Source organism: Xyrauchen texanus, chromosome 42, assembly GCF_025860055.1.
Source record: "Xyrauchen texanus isolate HMW12.3.18 chromosome 42, RBS_HiC_50CHRs, whole genome shotgun sequence".
NCBI lineage: Eukaryota > Metazoa > Chordata > Actinopteri > Cypriniformes > Catostomidae > Xyrauchen > Xyrauchen texanus.
This window is the reverse complement of record NC_068317.1, coordinates 18,163,257-18,179,412: the sequence shown is the minus strand read 5'-3', so window position 1 is coordinate 18,179,412 and position 16,156 is coordinate 18,163,257. Positions and strand designations below refer to the sequence as shown.

The 16,156-nt window shown below is 43.3% G+C and overlaps 1 protein-coding gene across 1 annotated transcript in view; it reads left to right on the top strand.

Moving 5' to 3' along the window:
• LOC127635233 (contactin-associated protein-like 2) overlaps nucleotides 1–16,156 on the top strand; it is a 472,530-nt gene that overhangs the window by 179,669 nt on the left and 276,705 nt on the right. The window contains 1 exon segment of the mRNA XM_052115124.1: nucleotides 9,483–9,676. Coding sequence (XP_051971084.1) covers nucleotides 9,483–9,676 — 194 coding nt within the window.

The window sequence follows — 16,156 nt, the reverse complement described above, 5'->3', positions numbered from 1 at the left end:
GCATCCACGCACAACTCACTACGTGCCCCACTGAGAGCGAACCACATTACAGTGACCACGAGGAGGTTACCCCATGTGACTCTACCCTCCCTAGCAACCAGGCCAATTTGGTTGCTTACCTGGCTGGAATCACTCAGTATGCCTTGGATTTGAACTTGTGACTCCAGGGGTTGTAGTCAGCATCTTTACTCAATGAGCTACCCAGGCCCCCTGCAATTCAGTCTTAAATATTTCTTAAATTTTTTACGTTATAACGTTTTCTGAAAATGCTACAAATTGCTACAAAAAAGTATTTTTGTTTATTTTCAAGAGTACATTTGATTTTGAATCTAATTTTAGTGTGGACATATTTTCCCATTTGTTGAATACAACTTTTCTTGAGTATCTTTTCTTCAGAATCATTTGAAGTTTTTTATGTTCATTTTAAGCTCAGACATTCTACTCTGTAGTGGTATGTAGATGAAATTGAATTTAGATGAATGGGTATGACGTCTTATCAAAATGTTATAATATCTTTAAATCTCTGATTGGTTTCCATAGATTGATATTTTACTGTATGCTTGTCTCCTGACATAAAATGCCTACCGGTGGCATAACTCTAAGCAACAAAGTAATGATGCATTAATAACAGCACTTTAACCATGATGTCAAACCGATTGCTCTTTGATTAATGTTATATTCTCAAATCAATATTGCACTGCCTGTAGCATCTCTTATGCATGTTGTGGTCTGTATCGCCTTCCTCTTATATAAAAAACCAGTGCAGAAAACGCAATTAACACAAAAGCATTGTTATTTTCAGCATTTGAACAAATATACTTTAAAATGAAAATTATAAAATAGATTAGAGGAATAATCCAGGTTTATTACAATTAAAGTTCAATCAACAGCATTTTTAGCATTCTGTTGTTTAACACAATTTTTCTTTTTTTCGACTTGTCCCTCCTTTTCTACAAAAAAGCAAAAATCTAAATTATAGTGATGAACAATGTAAGTGAATGGAGCCAACTTCTGGAGGGTTTAAAGGAAGAAATGTGAAGCTAACCATTTTATAAAAGCACTCATTTTGAATTGTCTTTTGAAAGTTGTTTAAACTTTCATTGTGATGGTCATTTTAGAGTTGTAGGGTATCCTTACATCCTCATGGCAACAACGTTGAAAATTGGATAGAATTTTACACAGAAAACATTATGAAGTGATTTTATTCTGCTTAAATCATGTTAACACATATAGTTTTCGTCTTGTGGCTATACTTTTTATTTATTTATTTATTTTTATGGATTGACACAATTCACTTCCATTGTAAGTGCCTCACTATAACCTTTTTTTTTTTTTTTTAAGAAAATGGGGAACAAGTCTAAATAATGTTATGGTTATCAACATTATGCCACTAATGCTGTCAAATGAGCTTACCTTGTTTTTAACTTTCAGTTAAGGTGGTCTAGTGAAAATGAAGCAATTAGAGGTGATGCTATATAGTGAGCATAGGGTTGTTAGGCATGACACACCATGCTACAATATAGCACGACCACAAAACGTATTGTTTTTATAATGGTTTCTAAATAATATAAATATTTAGGGCACAACATTTTATTAACCCTTATGCCTTGTTCATTATTGAATCATATTTCAGTTGTTCCTTGTCAAACATGTCTGGAAACATTAAGAGTGTAATTGTTTTTTTAATTGCCATGAAAGAAATGTAACAACTCAATCATGTAAAATGACTACAGTTGTGCATTTTGCGTGTGTTTTTGGGTTAGGTTAAGGGGTTGTGTTAGGTTTAGGGGATATAATATATAGTTTGTACAGTATAAAATTAATTATGTCTATGGAAAGTCCTCATAATGATAGTGTAACACTTCCCACAAGAAGGAGGACAGGGAACAGGTGTTCAGCAACAGGTAAGCTTTTAATTCTCTTTTTATACAACACAATAGTAACCAAGCGCACTGAGTTGGCTTGTCATCTCTCTTTGACTGGAGGCTCGGTGTCTGCTTTTATGGCGCTCTCCTCATGCTCACTGGAATTAGAGACAGGTGTTAGGCATAATTTAGCTCAGGTGTAAGCGCCCTTACCGCTTTCCTCTCCCGGACGGGGCTTGACCACGCCCCGCTGCCACATACCCCCACCGCCCGACTCAGGCGGGGCACCATCCGGCCTGCCCACCACTCCCCATTTCTGGAGAGAAAGTCGGCGACAGCCATCTGCACCCGGTCTGTGGACCACCTTGAATTTAAAGGGCTGGAGAGCCAGGTACCAGCGGGTGATCCGGGCGTTAGTATCTTTCATGCGGTGGAGCCACTGGAGTGGGGCGTGATCGAGCAGAGGGTGAAGGCCCGCCCCAGCAGGTAATACTGGAGGGTGAGGACCGCCCACTTGATGGCCAAACACTCCTTCTCCACGGTGCTGTACTTAGTCTCCCTCAAAGAGAGCTTCCGGCTAATGTACAGCACTGGGCTCCTCCCCTCCGCCACCTCGTGAGTACGGCCCCCAGCCCTCTGTCTGAAGCGTCCGTCTACAAAATAAAAGGGAGAGAAATCAGGTGCATGAAGAGCGGCCCCCACAAAGTCGCGGCTTTAATCTGCATAAGCGCCTGTTGGCACTGCTCCGACCATTGGACGGATCTGGAGCCCCCTTTTTAGTGAGGTCAGTCAGCGGGCTGGTGGCGTCGAATAATTAGGCACAAACCTTCTATAATAGCCAGCCAGCCCCAGGAACTGCCTCACCCCCTTTTTGGTCTTAGGTCTAGGGCAAGTCGCATGTCGCCCGTGGTCTTATCAATTTGGGGGCGCACCTGGCCATGACCCAAGTGGAACCCCAGATACCGTACCTCCACCGCATAGTCGCGCATTTCTTAGGGTTTGCCGTGAGCCCGCCCGCCGCAGCGATCTCAGGGCGGCCCTCAGATGTTGCATGTGCGCTGCCAATCATTGCTATAAATGATAATATCATCTAAATAGGCAGCGGCGTGCGCGGTGTGAGGTCTGAGGATCCGATCCATGAGTCGCTGCAAGCGTGGCGGCGCCCCAAACAAACCGAAAGAAGCGTCACAAATTGGTGTAATCCAAGCGGCGTTGTGAAGGCTGTTTTCTCACGGGACATTGGTGTCAAGGGGATCTGCCAATAACCCTTTGTTAAATCCAAGGTCGAATAAAATCGAGCAGTACCTAACCGATCGAGCAGTTCATCAACACGGGGCATTGGGTATGCGTCAAATTTAGACACAGCGTTGACTTTTCTGTAATCCACACAGAATCGAACAGACCCATCACTCTTGGGAACAAGAACAACGGGCTGGACCAATCACTGTGGGATTCCTCTATTACGCCCATATCAAGCATCGCATCTAATTCCTCCGTACTATTTTCTTTTTATGTTCGGGTAAGCGATAGAGGCGACAACGCACCACCGCGCCCGGCTTCGGTCTCGATGTGGTGGTGTATGATGTTTATGCGGCCCGGTAGAGGGAAAACACATCCGCAAATTCCTTTTGTAATTCGGAAACCTCTGTGAGTTGCAGCGGTGAGAGTTGGTCTCCACAAGTAACCGAGTGTTAAGATTGTAGTCTTTGTTTACCTCGGTCCGAGCTCCGCCCTCTCGGAACTACCGTGGCCAGCGTCACAGAGGCCGCCTCCTCCCTCCACAATTTCAGGAGGTTGAGGTGATAAATTTGGCGTCGCCCCCTCTATCGATGCGTTTAACTTCATAATCGAGATCCCCTACTGCGTCGTGTGACCTCAAAGGGTCCTTGCCACTTGGCGAGTAATTTAGAGCTTCGATGTTGGGAGTATCATGAGTACCTTATCTCCGGTGCAAATTCCGTAGCCGAGCACCCCTGTCATACAGCCGGCGTTGGCGTTCTTGAGCTTGGAGCAAATTCTCCTGTGTTAATCGCCCCAGTGTGTGGAGTTTTGCTCTAAGATCGAGAACGAACTGAATTTCATTTTTGCTATTAGAAGGTCCCTCCTCCCACGCTGCGGATGGCGTCAAGGACACCGCGGAGCGTCGCCCGTACAGCAGCTCAAGCGGGGAGAACCCTGTGGAGGCTTGTGGGACCTCTCGTACTGCAAACAACAGGGGTCTAGCCACTTATCCCAATTTCTAAGCGTCATGGGTATGCAATTCATGAATCATGTTCTTGGCGTTTTATTAAATCGTTCCACTAGGCCATCAGTCTGCGGATGGTAAGCGCTAGTGCTGAATCGATTTAATGCCCAAGAGCTCGTAAAGTTAGCGAAGTGTTAAGTGACATAAAAGTGAGTGCCTTGATCGGTGAGGATTTCTTTCGGAATCCCCACCGGAGATTATCTTGAAGAGTGCCCCGCAACACTACGTCGCGGAGATGTTGCTCAGAGGCACTGCTTCCGGATATCGCGTCGCGTAATCCACTAGGACTAACACGAGCGATGTCCGCGTGCTGACCGTTCTAATGGCCCGGCGAGGTCCATCCCAATTCTTCGAAGGGGACCTCGATTAATGGTAAAGAGCGCAATGAGCTTTTGGGGTGGCGGTGGGTTTACCAGCTGACATTCACGGCACGCCGCACACCACCTCGCGGGCGTCACCGCCAATGCCCGGCCAATAAAAGCGGGCTATTAGGCGGAGAAGTGTTTTCCGTTCCCCTAGGTGACCGGCCATAGGATTATAGTGAGCGCCTGGAAAACCATTTCCGGCGGCTCCGTGGAACCAATAATTGTGTTACTTCCTCCTTTGTTTGGCGTCCTCGTCACTCTATATAACCGATCTCTAATCATGGCAAAATATGGGTATGAAATGGCGATGCCGGCGGAGCTGTTGACCATCAATTACTCTCACTTGGTCAAGAGCATGCTTAAGGGTTTAGATCCGCGACTGCTCTAGAGGAAGTCCCCTCAGGGAATTCCCTGAGAGGAGGCAGCCACCTCGCCCTTTCCTCGTCATCCCGAGCAGCCGAGGGCGGCCCGGCTCCGCCTCCCTGCCAAAGCATCGCACACGCACACCTCTTTATGCAGGACCCATCCGCACAAATACCCTCTAAAATATCTTTAAAATTCGACTAGTCGGTACCCAAGATTAGCGGATGGGTGAGTGAGGGACTAACAGCTGCCTCCACACTATGTTTCTTTTCCGTGAATTTAATCACCAAAGTCACCATGGGATACTTGTGAACATCCCCATGCACACACCTCACCCTCACCAGTTTAGCTAAACCCAAAGCCCGGGTTGAACCAAGCGTTGGTGGATGGTGGTCTGATTGCAGCCGGTATCCAGCAAAGCTTGGTAAATACCCCTGATCCTTACGAATCCGGTATGCTCCAGCCGATAGGGGCAGCCTGCGGGGCGTCGGAGACCCGCACCACCGTCCCCACCTCCATCAGCGGACACTGATCCCGGAAGTGGTCGGGTCTCCGCACCTCCAACAGGCGGCCCAGGCGTTGCAGCCGCACTTGTGCTGGCGAGCCCCCACCTGAGGAGGAGGCGGCTGAAAGGCGGGGAGTGGGAGGGTACATTCTCCCAAGGCGGGAAGCTGGTCTCTGGAACCCTCCACGCCTGCGCGGGGCAGGAGCAGGCCCTGGGGAGAGAACAGAAGAAGAGACCAAAGGGGAGGCGAGGGCAGTGGCAGACACAAGGGAAGGGAGAGAGAGAGACGAAGAAGAGGGCTCGATCCGCCCTCGGGATCGCCGCCAGATGGTCCTCTGCGAGGCGAGCGGCTTCCTCCAGCGGCGCCGGGCGGTGGCACTGGACCCACTCCGCCCGTTTTCTGGGGCAGCCGCTGACTAAATTGCTCCAGTACCACCTGATCGATAACACCTTCGGCGTCGCGGTCCCCGCGAGCAGCCACCTCCGACAGGCGTCCGGAGCCGTTGGGCAAATCGCGAGCAGGCGACGGACTTTTCCAACTTCATGCCCCGGAAGAGCTGGCGATTCTCTTCCGGGCTCCGACCGACCCGTTGCAAAATGGCTCTTTTTAGGTCTGAATAGGCCAGGAGGTTAGTTGCCGGCAGTTGTTGAGCCGCGAGTTGAGCTTCCCCGGACAGGAGAGGAACTAGGCGGGCTGCCCATTGTTCATCGCGGCCAGCCCCAGATTTCTGCCGTTCAGCTCAAACAAATCCAGAAAGGCCTCAGGATCGTCTGCTACCCCCATCTTCTGTAGCGTGGGCGGGGGCAGCGTGGAAGCGGGTGTCGGGGCCGCGGCTGGCGGCGGCCTCCTGGCTGAGGAGGCTCGGATGGCGTGCCGGTCCTCTGCCTGAGCCCGCATGATCTCAACAAACCGGCGATCCTGGTCCTGCGGAGCTCAAGCAGGGTTTGTTGGTGGCTCTGGTGTAGTGCCGCGAGGGACTGGAGGATCTCCGTCAGCTGGGAGGACTCTACGGGCTGACCCATCTCCATACTTGGATGAACAAATTCCGGGTTTCGGCACCAGTGTAACACTTCCCACAAGAAGGAGGACAGGGAACAGGTGTTCAGCAACAGGTAAGCTTTTAATTCTCTTTTTATACTACACAATAGTAACCAAACGCACTGAGTTGGCTTGTCATCTCTCTTTGACTGGAGGCTCGGTGTCTGCTTTTATGCCGCTCTCCTCGTGCTCACTGGAATTAGAGACAGGTGTTAGGCATAATTTAGCTCAGGTGTAAGCGCCCTTACCGCTTTCCTCTCCCGGACGGGCGCTTGACCACGCCCCCGCTGCCACAGATAGGTAGACCAACATAGAGACAACAATGTGTGTGTGTGTGTGTGTGTGTGTGTGTGTGTATGTGTATGTGTGTCTGTTTTGCGCACTTGGTGTTTGGTAGTCTCACCCATTCATATATGTGTGTGTTTTTTCTGCATTGTGGATGTTTTTTTAAATTTTATATAATTAATTAAGCAAATAAAATAAAAAATCTGATTTGTAGAGTGTCCCATTACGTTCCTGTGGTTGTCACTTTTGACCGAAATCGATATTGTTTCTTCAATAAAACTGGTTTTCTTTTATCTAAAGGGTACGAGACTTGGTGAATTTCCATCCATTTCCTATCTGAACACAAAATTATTTCTTAATTCTAAGTGGTAGAAAAAAGTCACAATTGTACTTGTACTGGTCAAAAATGACCAAACAGTGCATAAGGGTTAAAGCATTAGTTTACTGAGCAAATTAAAAAGTACCATCCTTCCGCTACAAGACACAACATTGAAGAAACAATGATCAGCTATGGGTGCTGCACAGTGGTGAACAGTCATTCACATCATAGTTGTGTATTTTAGCGCAACTGCAATACTGTATGAACATCCAGGACCAGAACTATCCATTTTATAATATTGCAATGTGTAACCATAACAAAAGCACTCAAAAACAAATCACATAGTTTATCTAATATAAGTGGGATAAAAACCTATTTATGTGTTAGAAGCTGGCACACACTCTTCAAAAATACACCATATCATTTATCATCACTGAGGTGCATAATTATCACAAAGTCCTTTCTGTAGTTATACAAAAACTCCCTGTACCATGTTGTCTTGTGCAGCCTGTTTCATTTCTCTGACTTGGCTGCTGGTGTCCTTTCAGTGCCCTTCCTCTGGTCTCTTTATCTCCTCTGATCATCTGCCTGGGCGGCAGCTTGCAGGTGGCAGTGGAGTGGAGTGGATGTCCCCTGACTCCCTCACATGCGCTTAAACTTCCATCTTGTACTGATCCCTGGACAACCTAATCTGCTGATCCTCAGTTTCTGCACTAACTTTGACTCTCTTTGCCTGGTTTCAGTGTTTCGCGAATGGATCCCATATGTATTTTTAACTCTGAATTGTGTAGGAGTGTCTGTCCGTCCATCCATCCATCCATTCATCCATCCATCCATCCATCTAAATAATTATTAACAATTCCTTCTGTCAGTCCATCCAATTCCGTCATTGCTTCCTTTTAATGCTTCTTTCCTTGCTTCCTTCCATGCTTCCTTCCTTCCTTCTTTCCTTGCTTCTGTCTATAAGGCGTGGTGTTTAACACTGACATGAGGGCTTGTAAATGGTAATTTTACTCTATATATATCCAGTGAAGAGGATGGACTAAGGATTCAACTGGATCAACTACTTTAATGAGCACGATGAAACAATTACATTCAGAGAGTGCGAGAGGAGATGCTCACTTGATCCCAGCTCACTCTCTTCTCACTCAGTACTCGTAAAAGTCTTTCTGTCTTTCTTTCTGTCTGTTGGTCTTTTGTTCATATAACTAAGGAGCATATTCATATAACTAAGGCACAAAAGAACATGAAAGAGGCTTACAATATAGAAACCTTAAACAGAATACATAAGAAATGATCTATCTGTCTGTCTGTCTGTCATACATAACCTTCAAACCTTAAAGACTTTATAAAACTTGTTTTAACTTGCAGGCAAGTTTGTCTATAAATTCACAGACATCAAACATCAAAGTTGAGAACATTTCTTTTTCTAGTTATTCAAGTTCTTTCATGAATTTTTTAAGCAATTTTTTTTTCAATTCAAACCACTGTATGTTTGTTCCATTTTAATCATGGCTGTCATTACAGTCTTCAGGGGATCAGCAAAAAAAATATTTTGTCATTGTTTCTTGAATATTAATGGTTAGTTTTATGTTAATGGTTGGCATTTCATGTTCCTTTGAATGTCCCTTTAACAATTGTCCAAAAGCTTCAAGCTAGAGACACAAATAGAGCATCTGTATGAAAATCTGTTCTTTAGACTACTAAGAGAAGAGAGAACTGAACAATGTAGATGTGTTTTTGGAGCCTAGATGCGCTGCACAAAGTCAGATCAACTTAATGTTTTCCAGACATTGCATTTAACACCATAAACGCCAAACACAAACATCTTGGTTAAATTACAAGGCTTTTGTCATGTATCCTGTAGTTTATGTCCCTTGATTTGTTTCCTGAAAGAACACATGAATTTGCTTGATGAGCTCAATTTTCTTTCCTGTGTTGACGTATATCCTATTTAAACAGAAAGTTCTGGCCAGACATATCAGAGAGTGCGACCTTTTCTTTATATCTTTCTTTCTTTCTTTCTTTCTTTCTTTCTTTCTTTCAGAAATTCTTTCAGAAAATTCTTTCAGTTAGCTTTAGTTACATCACAACCATGACCAATGCTGGTTGGTTGAAGGTGCTATTGGGGGAGGGGCATTCTCATTCTTGAGAGCGTTTAATTGGACAGTAATCTGTGTAGTGCAACATAATCATCACAATTTTTGGTCCGTTTTCTCAGAAGAGAAAGTTTTAAACGTGAATTTTGTCAACAATTTTGAATATACTAACATATGGTCTCAAAGCTAATAGACTATGGACTAAAAAGCCACAAATGGACTAAAATCCACAAAACACAAATTTTTATTTCATGGGGTCTTTAAAATAATTTAAAAGCCAAAACATACCATGAAAAAAATACAAGATTTGTTCCTGTTATGTTTTTCTCATGTTCCAGTGTGAAACAAGATGCTAGATCAATACAACAAGAAATCAAGTATGGTGTACTTTCTCTAGGTGCTGGGGGCTGGTCTCCGCTGGACAGTGATCATTACCAGTGGCTGCAGATCGATCTGGGAAGCAGGAAACAGGTCACAGCCATCGCAACACAGGGTCGATATAGCAGCTCTGATTGGACAACATGCTACCGGCTCCTATACAGTGACACAAGCAGGAACTGGAAACCATACCATCAGGATGGAAACATCTGGGTGAGTACAAAATATAGTGTCTCTTTGGCTACAATATACAGTATGCGTTAGAAATACACCATTCTTAATGGAATAATTTAGCCAAAAATTTAAATTATGTAATTATTACACACCTTTGTGATGTTTTTGTCCTTTTTGAAGCTAGACAGACATGGTCACTATGAACTTTGTATGGAAAATGCAAAAGAAAGGTTCTTGAAAAGTTTTACTTTTGTGTTCCACATAAAAAAACAGCAGACAGGTTTCAAATGAAATGTTGATGAATACATATAAACCATTGCAATTTATATAAACATATAAATGTGCCATGATTTAAAAAAGGAAACCAAGATTTGATCATTTTTTTGTGCTAATGGATCAAGAGTCAATGATATGTCACATTGGTTGTGGTAGCAGGATTAGCACACCTCTTCCACATACTGAGCTCACCAAGGATGACTGAAGATCAATGAGTCAAGAGGATGAGCCTTAATTTCTTCCTGGGTTCTTTAATCAACAGTAAGCAATCAAGGAAGCGCTTATATCAAGTGAAGGGCAGTGGCACAGGCTCATTTCAGGCTTAAAACATTGTTGCGCACAGCACTGACGTGCACTGCACAGGGGCAGCAGGGGGCAAGCCCTGCCCCTTTTCTTCACAAATCTAAAGGTGCCCTTTGATCATACAGAAAAAGGGGAGCGATTTAGTAAATCACAGGCATATTAAAGAAAATTAAGCGGAGAAGCCTTTAAGAGTGCGCATTACAGCAGATGGGGCGGATTCCAATCACAAGTGATCCTCTCGATGCCCTATACTCACTCCGAACTGCAGAGCACTTGAAGTGGGCACTCTGAAGGAAACATGGCATTACTGTATGAATGAACCCTTTTGAGTGGCATCCACTCCCGCAGGAGTGCCCTTCAAGGAAGCAAAAATAATGCAGTTTTGAAATCGCCCCCCGGAACATCAAAGTGCCATTACCTCAGACAAGTAACAGGTCATATAAAAAGTTCATCACAAGAATAATACTTGATTTCTACCACATTTCTGACATTGCATACCAGTAGTGTAGACAGATTTTTTTATTATAATGGGAGCGGTCATGTCACTTTGAGTGATATAAATTAAATTAGTCTTTTATAGAATATTGACATTGTCATGTTTTCCCTGTTTTTGTCAAGATTTCTATGTTGAATTGTTTAGTCCTGATCTGAATACAGGACTTGAAGTTCAGACCTCAGTCTCCCTGAATCAAAGTGATGGCCATAACTTTTCAGGACACTTTGGAAGGCCTCCTCTGGAAATTCTTGTCTCATGTCATCAAATTTCCCTGGATTGACTAATTCTAAGAAGAGCATACTTTCCAAATTTGAAAAACGTTGAGGAATCTGCTCCAAGATGTTATCAAGGATGGCCATGTAGAGATTTCTGTAGTGCTCTTGGGGATCCTGCAATTGGGTCAGGCAGCTTTCTCATGGGCTCATCTCGTGGGTCTGATGTGAGATCTGCTGTTTTGGCATAAACAGCTTGGAAAGCCCCTCTGACCTTTTCTCTTTGACAAATGCAAGAAGAGATTCAATTCTTTTCTTGCAGTAAAAACATCCATCGCCCTCTGCTGGACAACATCAAAGACCACATCAGTCTCAGTGAAGATTTGTTCATATGTGTACAACATGAACACAAACTCAAAATCCTCCAGTTTCCTCAGAAAGCCTTTGGCACAATCCAGTGTATCATCATCAATTGTCGTGTCTGCAATGATGTTTTCAAATGTCTGCAGGAGGCCATCATAATTGTTTGCCACAGTGCTCACTATCCGTGATGTGAAATTCCATCGAGTAGGAGCGTTTCTGGGCAACCTTGAACAGCCTGCAGACTCCAGAAAAGACGTCCTCTTTGTGGATTTTGAAAAAATGTGCCAAACCCAGAGAGTGATGCAAAAAAATTCTGCACTCAGGCAAGCATTTAGCCCCTGTGACAGCACCAGATTCAGTCTGTGTGCATAGCAATGCACAAACATTGCACTTGGGGCTATTGCTTTCACTTTGGCCTGCAGACCATTGAGTGCTGAAACCATGACAGCAGCCCCATCATAGGTCTGTGCCACAAGCTTATCCTTAAAATTGTAGGCCTGCATGTTCTCATTTAAAACATCAAAAACGGACTGAGCATCTCGCCCTCCAGAAACATCAAAAAATCCAATAAAGTGCTCCTGAATTTTACCTGCACTATCCACATAGCAAACAATGACAGAGAGTTGGGCACGGCAGGATATATCAGTTGTTTCATCCACCTGCCATCCAAAAAAAGGGAGCATCCTGAATTTCATCTCTGATCTGATCAGAAATGGTGGCTGCAAGAGCAGAGATCAAGTCATTTTGAATAGTATGGGACATACCAGAAAACACAGTTGAGGACTCTAATTGTGTGGACAGTACAGAGTCATATTTAGATAATGTTTCTGTGAACTCCCTGTAATTTCCCTTGTTGGATGATTCACTACTCTCATCATGTCCCCTAAATGACAGCTCCTGTCGGCCAAGCAAGGATGTTACATCAATAAGGCGGTTTAGGAAGGACCTGTTTTGTTTGACTGTTTCATTATGTTTAGTCACTTGAATGCGAGCACCTTCATTGATTGCGTGCTCAACCCTGATCCTGCCCATGCAACTTAATCTTGCACATGCACTCACATGTTCATTGCTCTTTTCATGTCTTTTATATGCCCTGTCAAAGTTAGACAGATCTCCAAACCCCACTTTTGACCAAACAACACATCCGTGAGATGGTTTCATCAAGAGGCATGGCCAGCAGTACATTTTATTTGTCACAGCACTTCCAGTCAGCCAGCTAACTTTGTCATACCAGGAGAGCTGAAAAGACCTGTTATTTTTCCCTATTTTTTGCACTAAATCAATCTTAGGTGTTGATCTGCCCTGCTGTTTAATTCTAATTTTTCCTCGTAAGGAAGACTTTCAAATGGCTTCGCCAAAATCAGGTCGACAATATTAGCACCGTCTGCCATCGTGCGCAGTTTCACCCGTACTGACGCTAGCCTAGCCTACTGTATGAATGAATGAATGAACGAACGAACGAACGAACACTCTAAAACAAAATATATTAAACTTGGTAAAACTGAAACAAGGAATGTGGTGTATAATTGTGTGAAATGTATTATGCAAATTGACTAGCAATTTCGCCAAACAAATATAAAGAAATAGGTTGCAGCAGTTTGTCTTTCGACTACACTTGAGAAATCCACGATGGGTCTGAGCCTGAAATAGCTTCAGTGACTTCTTATAGTACAGATTCGCTGTCAATCAAAAGGAGATGCAGTCTTTCGACAGATCCTCCAATCATCACGCTGAAGCCCGGAGTCGGGCCAGCCCACTCCTCATTCACCCCCAGAGACGCTGAGCGTCCGTGGGTGGGACATAATCGCAGCATTTATCCAATGACCGTCTATTTTCGGAGCACTGAAAAAACTGTTCAGAGCAGCCCCATTGAAGTCAATGGACGCTCGGCTTCAACAGGGAAATGCACTGATGCTACGGGAATGTATGAGAAGTAAATCGAGTCAGCCGACCTGCTATATGTAATGTAGCTGATTCTGAACGAACTCGTCTTCGAGATGAACGTGTTCTAACGCATTTTTAGTCAATAAATTGTTTACACAATAGTACATATTTGACCATTATTTTTTTGACATTATAGGGGAAGCTGAGCTTCCCTTGCAGTCTTAAAGAAATCCCCACTGCTCACCTCCAAATCCGATCACACGTGGTCACAGAAGACGCATTTAAATGACCAGATGTAAACAGCGATGTGTCTCACCTCCCACATGTGATCGGCTCACCCAAGACTCATCTCAATACCAGGTGGAAACAGGGTCGAAAAGATAGGAAGTGTAAAGCCTATATTAACTCATTAAATAGAATATGTAATTTACCACAAAATGATAAAACTCCATGAAATTTGCCAACATACGTATCCTTAGCTTTTAACACTAAGGTCACATCAATCAAACTACTTCTTGAACCAGCCATTTATCTGACATTGCTGTGAATTTTGTACCTTCATCCCTGATATAAAATGTATGAGGTTAAAATGATACCTGTTTACCTTCGATTCTTAAATGTGGCAGAGGGAATGTTGCTGTTTGGGATTTGTGACATGTCACATATGGTCTTCTCCTGACTCACAGCATTGCTCAGAGTAAAATGTTTGCTTTGTGATCATGCAATTTATTGTGCTTCTATGTTGCTGTATTATTCAGGAAAAGGAGAAGCCATTTCTGACATTGCAGTTTAACTAGGTCAGATTGAGTTATGGCATTATGATGTTTACCACCATTATAACAATAAATGAGTTCATTATTTATTTTATGAAATAAACAATCACCCTTTTAACCACCCAAAATCAGATGTTTGCCTAATGGTTGCCTGATATTATATGCAATATGAAGTATTTGAGTCTCTTTTAGGTGTTATAGCTATAGTTGTTGACATGTTGTAGTCATACATTAAGCTTTCTATTCATTCTTTTATCATATTTGGCTTTTTATTTAATTTTACTCGTCTAGACCATTATACTGTGTGTCAACTATGTAATTATGACAATACTGTCAAACTTTTCAAGTTTCCATGGAGATGTTTCTGAAATCTAGGTGATCAGATTTGTTAACACCCCCACACCAATAATCTACCAGTCTGTCAATCAATCTCTCAAGAAAATTCTTTATACTTACTGCATCTTAGCCACATTTTAAAGGAATACTTTAAGAATTCTTTGCTTCAAAGTTAACCCAAGATTGAATCAGATTTGGATTTCTGTGGCTTTTCCTTTGTTGATTGTTTGATGATGTATACAAAGACCTTTGTGCCTAATGTTTAAACTTTATGGCACTCAAAAACGTGAAAACACATGAAAGGGGATGCTTTTTGAAATCCTTCCTTTTATTCAAATGCCTCTAAAAGATTGACTAAAAGAAAGTAATATAAGCAAGGAAGCGATGTCATTGTTTAAAATTAGCGGTTTGTGAGCGGATTCAACTGCATTGTTAAACAAGCACGATGGCGCTTCATCGAGTCTCTGTCAAATCATGTGGCCTCTGGAAGGATTGAGGATGGGCACCAGATGTTTTCTTGTGTTTTTCCCTCCCTCTGGATGAATGCACTGTTCTCGCCGCAAGACATGCTCCTTTATCTGGAGCGCAGAATAGTTCAGTGCCGTTACTCGTTACGCAGATCTTTTTCCATCAGTTTGGAGATTTTTCATCATGGGAACAATGGAAAAGGTAGGTAATTGTTTAAAAATACCTAATTTCTCTATTTTGTTGCCCTAGTGAGTTTGCAGAAACGAAATGAGGCATTCTCTCCCGTTTTTTGAGTGCTGTTGCTCAGCAGACGAGCTCCTGTGTGATCGGTGCTCAGGCCTGGGGACTTAATAGGCTCAAAATATAGCATTTTTCTTCAATACAATATTGTGAACTGATACACGGGATGCTTCATCGGCATTACCATTCTCCCTGGGTCCCAGTAGATGGTGAGGCTATGAAACTGAAATGGTTGCGCGGTCGTCTTTTTTTTGACTGGTGAAGAGACGCAAATGCTATCTCTGTCCCTTTTCAATGGCGGCATGTACTTCGTGCTCCTCGCTCCTTTTAAGATATGTTAGTTCTGTACTCACTGATTTTGCACTCTTTGCATTGTTAAGGAGTTGGGTTTTGATGCACGTTCTTCTCCTCGTGCGAGTCTGCCGTTTGATACACATCGTCACTTGAAATTTAGTGTGTATGAATGATCGACTAGGGCATAAGAAACCACTGGGACATAATTGTATAGAGTGGCAAACTAGTATCACAATTCACTTATGGTGGCCAATTGGTATCAAGTTTGTCCTATAGAGACAAATTTGTATCAATATTTGCCTATTAAAGGTAGGTTATGGCTCAGTTTTCTCCCGCGATTTACACTGGGGAGTGAGTAAAAAAAAAAAAAACTGATGGCAGCAGTTACAAGGCATTCCAAATTGGGTAATCTGAATGAGAAATAATGCATTTTTATTTTTACAGCATAATTTCACAAGTACAGCTGGGGGACTGGTTTGTGACAATAGATTTAAAGGATTCTTATTTCCACATTCAAATTATTCCAAGGCAGATGCGTTTTCTCATGTTCGTTTTTGGGGGCAAAGTGAACCAATTTTGCGTCCTTCTTTACAAACTTGAGCACCTGTTCACGATGTTTACAAGATGCATGGATGTAGCACGGATGCGCTTTTGGCTTCAGAGCTTCCACATTTTGAATTATCTCAGCTATTGGTTGGTGTTAGCTCACTCAGAGAGTTTGGCTGCCCAACACCGAGTTGTTTTTCTCAGTCACTTGCACAATCTAGGGCTATGAATCAACCTAGACAAGAGCATTTTGTTGCCATGGCAACATACGCTGTTTCTAGGGGTGGAGTTAGACTCGCGGACATTGCAGGTGAACGTGTCTTCAACT